Source organism: Sorghum bicolor, chromosome 2 (genome assembly GCF_000003195.3).
Source record: "Sorghum bicolor cultivar BTx623 chromosome 2, Sorghum_bicolor_NCBIv3, whole genome shotgun sequence".
Classification (NCBI taxonomy): domain Eukaryota; kingdom Viridiplantae; phylum Streptophyta; class Magnoliopsida; order Poales; family Poaceae; genus Sorghum; species Sorghum bicolor.
Genome location: NC_012871.2, coordinates 53,385,799 through 53,394,764, shown reverse-complemented (window position 1 = coordinate 53,394,764; position 8,966 = coordinate 53,385,799). Strand labels below are relative to the sequence as shown.

The 8,966-nt window shown below is 39.5% G+C and overlaps 1 protein-coding gene across 1 annotated transcript in view; it reads left to right on the top strand.

Annotated features, from left to right (window-relative positions):
• The window catches only part of LOC8071924 (wall-associated receptor kinase 5), a 13,426-nt gene continuing 5,554 nt past the window's right edge, over window positions 1,095-8,966 (top strand). Inside the window, exon 1 of the mRNA XM_021454507.1 lies at window positions 1,095-1,169. Coding sequence (XP_021310182.1) covers window positions 1,149-1,169 — 21 coding nt within the window. The 5' untranslated portion in view covers window positions 1,095-1,148. The remainder of the gene's footprint in view (window positions 1,170-8,966) is intronic.

Below are 8,966 nucleotides of genomic sequence, written 5' to 3'. Positions count from 1 at the left end.
CATGGTTTAATTAGGTTTGTATCTGACTACAAACATACTTGTTGTTTTTAATGTTTTTGGATATTTAGGCCTCATGTTTATTAGAACAAATTTGAGATGTGCATTATATTATATGACGAATATCTCACTGCACTTGGTCAAGCTAGCGTAGTTTATGGACATATTATATGGAAAATATTAAGCATATATGGACTTCCGTATGCCACAATAATAAATGTAATGTGTGAAAATGATTATGGAAAAACATGTCCTATGAGACTTTATGTGTTGTGTGGGAAGTTACAAGTCATGGTGTCTCCATATTTCAGCAAATTGATAGCTATAGGTTTCCATCTCGACTTGTCATTTTAGAGGAGTACATTTTGTGAAGCTAGAGAATGAATGTGACTTCCAAACAGCAAGGACAAAGCAGGTAGCACTTCCGGTTCTTACCAAACTGGTTGGTGATACGAACAAATTAAAGGGGTAACTGTCACATTGCTCTCAAATTTTTAATCTAAATGATAGTCTAGAGTACCGCAATGGCATGTGCGCACTAGCTTGCAACTAAAATGGAACCGGTTGATACAAACCGTTTCTTTTTGAAAGAACGACACAAACCTGTTTTGAAATCCCTTTGTAGCAGTGTGTACAAAGGGATAAGCATGTAAGTACTCCCTCAATCCTTTTTAAGTGTCGTAATTTTCGTACTAGTATTTTTTTTAAGTTTAACTAAATTTATAGAAAATATTAGCAACATAAGTTTATTATGAAAATAGATTATGTATCATAAATATTACTATTTTCTTATATAGGAAGTGAGAAGGACAGTTGAAAAGGGACGGTGGAAGCGGGTTGTCGTGTGTACTCATATGTATGCTCATATAATTCTAGTGACAGAATAAAAAGTTTGTTACGCCAGTATCTTTGAATATTTTTCTTCTCAAACTCGAGAAGATTTTTGGTGTCTCGTTTTACATTACATGATATATACACATTGTCGTTGTAGACGACTTGACCTACGATGTCTGGTTGTGCATTGAGTCGCCAGATGTCAGGGATTTTCTCAGGTATAAGTAGCACGCAGGTTTCCATTCCTTATATTATAGTATACAGCTGGGGAAGAGATGCTCTCGGAGTCTTAGAGGAAGAAAAAGAACACTTGCCAAATGAACACCTCCGAGTCCAAGGTACTTTTATACTATATTTCACGCAATTATTCAACTCGTTTATGAATACGCTTGATGTTGAAGGTCGATGTTGCGTTTCATATGCTATTTTTTCGTTCCTATTATTGTTTTGCACAATCCGTTTCAGATGCAGCGCTAATTTGCTCTAGGTAACGTATCAAAACCTTGATTATTCAAAGCATCAGGAATCCAAAGGGGTCCCTCTAAATATTCACGGATATGTATATCCATGAATGAACGTACTCAATATTCAAAATTAATTTTGAAGATGCCACGTGTATATGAGCTCAGTGTCTATAACTGAGTCTCGCAAAAAAAAGACATGGAGGTGGAGGTGGCGGGGGCAAGTAGCTCGTGGCTTTAGGGTTGGGTGTGGATGTGTGGCGATAGAAGGGAAGAAGATAAGGTGCAAAAAGATAGATTTGATATGGCCTCTTAGTTAATAAGGATAAAAATAGAGTGATGTTTGCCAACTATGCATATGCAGACCGTTCCACGTGCGGAGCTAGGCTAGTGGTTCTAGACATCTAGTGCTGAGGTGTTTTAGTACCACCTTAGATTAGATAGACCCGTTCCACATACAGAACTAGGCCATATATAAGCAGGGTAGTAACCGAGGTGTTTTAGTACCACCTTAGAAGATCTGTTCCACGTACGGAACTGGGCCATATATAAGTAGGACAACAACCGAGGTATTTTAGTACCACCTTAGATTAGATTAGAAGACCCGTTCTGTGTATAGAACTGAGCCATGTATAAGTAGGGTAGCAGCCGCGAAGTGTTTTAGTACCACCTTAGACTTAGTCCGCGTATGAAACTAGGCCGTATATAAGAAATTGTTCCGAGTACAAAACTAGGCCATATATAAGGATGGTAACAGCCGAGGTGTTTTAGTAATGTTATAGACTCTATTAAATAATTATGTATAAGTGTGACCACATGTTCCGGTGTAGTATCTCTAATTAATTGGACAGAAATTATTTTTTCTTATGAGGTTATGTTTGTTCATCTATATCTATTAATAAAGAGGTAAAAATTCAAGCTATTTTTTCGTCTATCCATTTTTTTTATCTATCTTCCCCTTTCTATATACTGATAATATACTGTTGAAAGGTCTTAAATGGCTAGCCTATTTAAAAATCTACAAACCACTAGAGCAAATGATTAGTACAACAAAAGAGATAATGTAATTTTGCTCTAGCTCTACAAGGGGTTGCAAGCCACCTACCCAACAATTCTAGTTGCTAAGATCACTAAGCACACAAAGCTATATCACTATAAGCTACACTAGTGAACAAGCTACACAAGGCAAGGTAAGCAACTAAGGGTGTGTTTGGTTCGTTTCTTAGACAAGCCTAGATAGCAAAATTAAGACATGCTAGCTCTGGCCAGCTTTAACTAATGCGAGTAGCACATGTTTGGTAGCTTGTACTAGCCAAGCTTGGCTAAGAATCGGTGTATTTGGTTACCTGGTTTAGTTTGCATAGACTCATCTCTTGCTTCACCTAGTAATTTTATCCCCTTTTAAAACTTTAGTCGAACATGTTGTGGGCATGGTGGACAAGCACCTCGGCAACCATGGCAATGGGCCACCACGCCGCTGTGAGTGGCGAGCTGGAGAACAAGGCTATGTCGACAAGATGGAAGAGGACCAGAAGGCTCGAAGGCCGAGCTCTCAGCAGATCTGCAAGGGGCGAGGCACGCCATCCCGGCGGAGGTGTCGGGGGAGGGGGACGGGTGAGGCACCCCATTCCGACGGAGGTGTCGGGGGAGGGGGAGGGGCGAGGCGCCCCATCCCGGCGCACGTCTTCCCATGCAGGTTGTCGAGGTCGGCGACAACGGACCAGTCTAGATACGGCGGCGGTGGCAGCAACACGGCGTCCTCGGATCCTTTGTCGTTCTCGAGGCCTAGGCGGTAGGCCGTGGCCGGGCAAGACTGTGACCTACACAGCGGCGAGCGCGAAAACTCCGTCATTCCCCAGCAACGACAACGATGACATGAGGGGGCAGATCAAGGCTATGTCCCTGGGTGACCTGGCAATGAGGTCGTCGAAGCGGCGGAGCGCGAGGGAGAGCGAGGAGCGAGAGCGTGGAGGAGCGGCAATTCATCTAGAAGGGAGAAGGAGCACACATTGGCGGTGGGAGATGTGGCCGGCGTCGGTGTTGGTTGCGTGAAGGGGTGACGAGAGAGAAGGTGAGTGGATGCGGTAGCGGGGGCTGGCTAAGCCTGGCTCCACGAGAACGCCCGATTCAGGCGTTTCTAGGAAGCCAATCCATACGAAATGGATTTGTGGAAACCTAGCTACCAGGCCAAACAGGGAACCAAACAAACCCAAGTTGTATTATGGAAGCCTGGCTAGAGTCTAGTGCAGGGAACCAAACACACTCTAAACTAATTACACTACTTTACGGGAATATAAATAGAGAGAGTGTGATCTTTAAACCGATGTGTAGGGGATGAACCAATCATCAATATATAAACAATCAATCATGGGAGAATGCCAATCAATCGCAATACAGACACTAATTTTTCTCCCGAGGTTCACGTGCTTGTCGGTGCACTAGTCCCCATTGTGTCGACCAACACTTGGCGGTTCCGCGAGTAAAAGGTGTAGCACGAACCTCGTCCTCACTAGGACACCGCAAGAACCTACCCACAAGTGAGGTAACTCAATGACATGAGTAATTTACTAGAGTTACATTCCGGCTCTCCGCCAAGTGAAAGGTCCTAATATGGCTAGAGGGGGGGTGAATAGCCTATTTCAAAAATCTACAAACTCACTAGAGCAAGAGGTTAGTAAATAACAAAGCAAAGCTTTTTGCTCTAGCTCTAATGGGGTGTTTGCAAGCCACCTATCCAACAATTCTAGTTGAAATAATCACTAGGTACACAAGAGCTATGTCACTACTTACACTAGAAAGCTACCTAAAGTTTCTATACAAGTAAGTAAGCTACTCTAGTTTGCGGGAATGTAATAGAGATGGTTTGAACTTTATACCACCATGTAGAGGGGATGAACCAATCAATAATATGAAGTCCAATCACCGGGATAAATGCAATGAACAATCACAATGGAAACACACAATTTTTCTCCCGAGGTTTACGTGCTTGCCGGCACGCTACGTCCCCGTTGTGTCGACCAACACTTGGTGGTTCGGTGGCTAAGAGGTGTAGCACGAACCTCGTCCTCACTAGGACACCACAAGAACCTACCCACAAGTGAGGTAACTCAATGACACGAGCAATCCACTAGAGTTACCTTTCGGCTCTCCGCCGGGGAAGGTACAAGACCCCTCACAATCACCGGGAGATGGCCACGAACAATCACCAACTCGTGCCAATCCTCCTCTGCTGCTCCAAGCCGTCGAGGTGGCGGCAACCACCAAGAGTAACAAGAAAACCGCAGCTAGAACGATCCCCAAGTGCCACTAGATGCAATCACTCAAGCAAATGCACTTGGAAACACTCCCAATCTCACAAAGATGTTTAATCTATGAAGGAGATGAGTGGGAGGTGTTTGCTTAGGCTCACAAGTATGTCAAGTAGTCAAGAATGCCAAGAGAGTGAGCCCCAAGCCGGCCAAACACGTATTTATAGCCCCTCAAACAAATAGAGTCGTTGGCTCTTTCACTGGGCGAAATACGGGGTCACCGGACGCTCTTAAAGGGGCACCGGACGCTCAACACCAGCGTCTGATGCTCCAACGTCAGCCACACATCGTCTTTTGAAACGCTCGTGTCAGAGTCTAACGGTCACCTGCAGTGCACCGGACGCTAAGCAAGTTAGCACCGGACGTGACCGGTGCACACCGGACCCGTGCGCAGAGAGCTCCGCAAACTTGCAGGGTCACCGGACGCAAGCCACCGGACGCACCCTTAGCGTCCGGTGCTCACCGGACCCATGCGCAGAGAGGGTCGCAAAACGCCCGCACACCGGACGCGCACCACCGGAAGCTCAAGCCAGCATCCGGTGCCTATCGTCCGGTGCCTTACCCTAACTGGGCCAGGCACTGTCTGCACCGGACGCTCAGACGCAGCGTCCGGTGCTCCAGAAGCCAGCGTCCGGTGAGCGTTTTCTCAGCGAGAAACACTCCCGCGACTACTCCAAAAATTCCCTCCGGCGCAATAGAAAATATGCACTTCATTTTCTCGAAAAGCGCCAAATCCCGCCTCGCAAGCTCGGCGGGAGGGAGAGAGGAACCCATCCTCTCTCTACCTTTGAAACTCCACCTCCTTCTCAAAGTGTGCGAACACCACAACGTGTGTACCAACAAGTGTGCACGTGTGTTAGCATTTTCACAAACATTTTCTTTGAAGGAGTTAAGTGAGCTCACTAGGTTCTAAATGTATGCACATGAACAATGACACCTAGTGGCACTCGATAACCGCTTAGCCAAAGAATTCCCCTCTTTATAGTACGGCTATCTATCCTAAATGTGATCACACCCTCTATGGTGTCTTGATCACCAAAACCAAAACCCTAAGCAATACCTTTGCCTTGATCTTCATAGGGTTTTGTTTTTCTCTTTCTTCTTTTCCATGTTGAGCACTTGATCATCTTGTGGTCATCACCATCACCACCATGATCATCACTTGCTACATCACTTGGCATGTACCAACCTCATTAAGTCTACACACACTTATCATAGAGGTTAGTACTAGGGTTTCATCAATTATCCAAAACCAAACTAGGGCTTTCACCAAGGAAGGTACAATACCCCTCACAATCACTGGGAGATGGCCACGAACAATCACCAACTCGTGCTTTTCATTTTCTCAAAAACGCTGAATCCCGTCTCGCAAGCTCGGCGGGAGGGAGAAGATACCCAAAACCTCTCCACCACTTCAACCCTTGCTCAAACGTGCTGACCACCAAGTGTTTCACCTTGTGCACGTGTGTTAGCATATTTTCACTAACATTTTCAAGGGTTAAGTTAGCTCACTAGGTTCTAAATGAATGTACATAAACAATGACACCTAGTGGCACTTGATAACTGCTTAGCCGAAGAATTTCTCTCTTTATAGTACGACCATTTATCCTAAATATGATCACACCCTCTTATGGTGTCTTGATCAACAAAACCAAAACCCTAAGCAATATCTTTGCCTTGATCTTCATAGGGTTTTATTTTTTTCTTTCTTCTTTTTCAAGTCGAGCACTTGATCATTTTGTAGTCATCACTACTATCACCATGATCATCTCTTGCTCCGTCACTTAGTATGTACCAACCTCATCTACACACACTTAGCTGAAGGTTAGTACTTGGGTTTATCAATTATCCAAAATCAAACTAGGGCTATCAACTATTGACAAGGAAACTAGAATAGAGTTTTTATCGGATAGAGAGTCCAAATAGAAGATCGTCGCTGCATGCTAGAGTCCATATAAAAAAAATATGGAGGTAAGCAGGAAACTAGGACAGAGTTGTTATCCAATAAATAGTCCAAATAGAAGATCGTCGCTGCATGCCAGAGTCCATATAAAAAAGGAAATATGGAGGCAAGCAACTTAGCGTCAAGTGTAAGTTGTCTTCGTAGGGATTGAACCCTTAACTTTTCTTTAATTATCAATAAACAAATATTTTGACCATAAAATGTTAATGTATTAATGACTTTGATCAGATAATAGAATTATATATTTTTATAGGTCTTCAATAAAAATCATGTACGTAGAGATGTAACTCTACCAACACAATGATAATATAAAAAATGAAGTTATAATATATTTATGACTAAATAGTTTTATGTGTTACAACGAAAGAAAAAATATATATCAAAATTATATTTTTAATTCAAAATAGATTTAACAAGATACTACCATATTATTTCTAATATTAACTTATAACGTACTACGTAAATATCATGATTATTATAAAATAAACTATACCTTATTATTCTAAATTCTAATGTAAAGTGTACAAAAAAAGAAGTATGTAGCATTTTCATTTTCCTTTAAAGTTTAATAAGTCTTTTCTCTCATGTTGCAACGCCGCATATTTACTAGTATTAATAAATGAGCCTATTCTTTGTGTACGAATATATAAAAAGGTCAAAGCATTCAACAATTTATCAAAAAAATATAATGGATTCAAGGTGAATTAACTCCTCTAAGTTCTTTTTTAAAGAAAAATATGGATTTTCATTACTCAGATAAAGCTGAACCTTCAGCAAATATAGACTGAATATGAATCTGTCACTAATGTCATTTTCAATACAACAACCATGCTTAAAAAGGGTAAGCCCAAAATCTCCCGAAGACGAAGAGCAGGAGCGGTTATGGGCTAGAGCCTGGCCCTAGGCATGAGAGAAAAGCCTGCATACCTTTTTTTAGTTTTTGTGGCCCAGTCTATAGTGTTTTATACTTTTATATGCTTGTCAAGCATTAGGGAACAATAGGTCTTGGCAGCAAACATAATGTCCTTACGGGATTCTTTCAGTCTAAGCGTTGGGACGTAAGCATAGCGTCGGCCGACTATTTCTTCCGCATAGATGGTATGGGCAGCAGCGGAGATCTTTTTTTTTTTTTTCCTTTTGGCCTTTTCCCTTTTCTTCTTCTTGGTACAATAAACAATAGTTCCCGCAGTGTTATTGTCCGTTAGAACACGTCTGACATGGACGAATAAGATAACGAGCAAAATGTGTACTGATGTTTATACTATAAATTAAATTTATTTATTTATTTATTTCATGTTTCGTTTTTCCTTCTTTTATTCTATTTATTTTACCTTTTCTATTTCTTTTCATTTATTTTTTCTCTATTATTTATTTCATTTTATTTTCTTTTTCCTATTCTTTCCCTTGTTCTTGTTTCTATTTTTTTTGTCTTTTTTCTTTTATTTTCTTTGGCTTTATTCTTTTTTAAAAAAAATTATCTTTCTTTTATTTCTTTGTATAGTAGTAATTATTTATCTTATTTATTAAACTTTTATTTTTTTGTTTTATTATTTTTTTTGTTTTCCTTCATTTTCTTTATTTCTTTGTCATTTCTCTTTCCTTTTATGTGCCCTTTATATTTTCTATTTTATTTTATTTTTTAATTTTTCTCTTTTTATTTACTCAAATTATTTAAAAAAATTCATATTTTACTTTTAGTTGTTTGTATTCTATGAGATACATATGATGTTCATATAATATATATAATTTTCTTGCTTCTATTTATTTATTTCATTTACACTATGAATAATTTTTATTTTTCTCAAGATTTTTTATTTCATATGTCACATGTATACATATGATTTTCTTTAGTTTTCTTTCTCTTCCTTATTTAAGTTATTCATTTATTTTATGATTTTTATTTTTTGTTGGTTATATATTATATGAGATATATAAGATGTCCACATAATATACATATGATGTTCTAGATGTATTATGTGATGTTTAGTAGTATACATATGATTTTCTATGATGTATTATATGATGTTCACGTAGTATACATATAAAGTTTTATGATGGATTTTGTGATATTCTCGTAATATAAATGCAATGTTTTAAAATTATATTTAGTATTTACATAGTACTCGTGAGATGTTCTATTGTATAATTTAGGTTGTTCACAGAGGATATATGTGATGTCCTATATATTTTTTATTATATTCTTTTTCATGCGTTGTTCCATATTGTGTTTTATTTTTCCTTCCACCTAATTATGTTTGATTATTATTTTTTATCTTGGATTTTTTCTTCACCTTCTTCTTTTACCTTATTTTTTTCTTAATATATATCATTTACTCTTTTAATGTCTATATTTTCATGAGATTCCAATATGATGTTCATATAGATATTCATATAGTATACGTG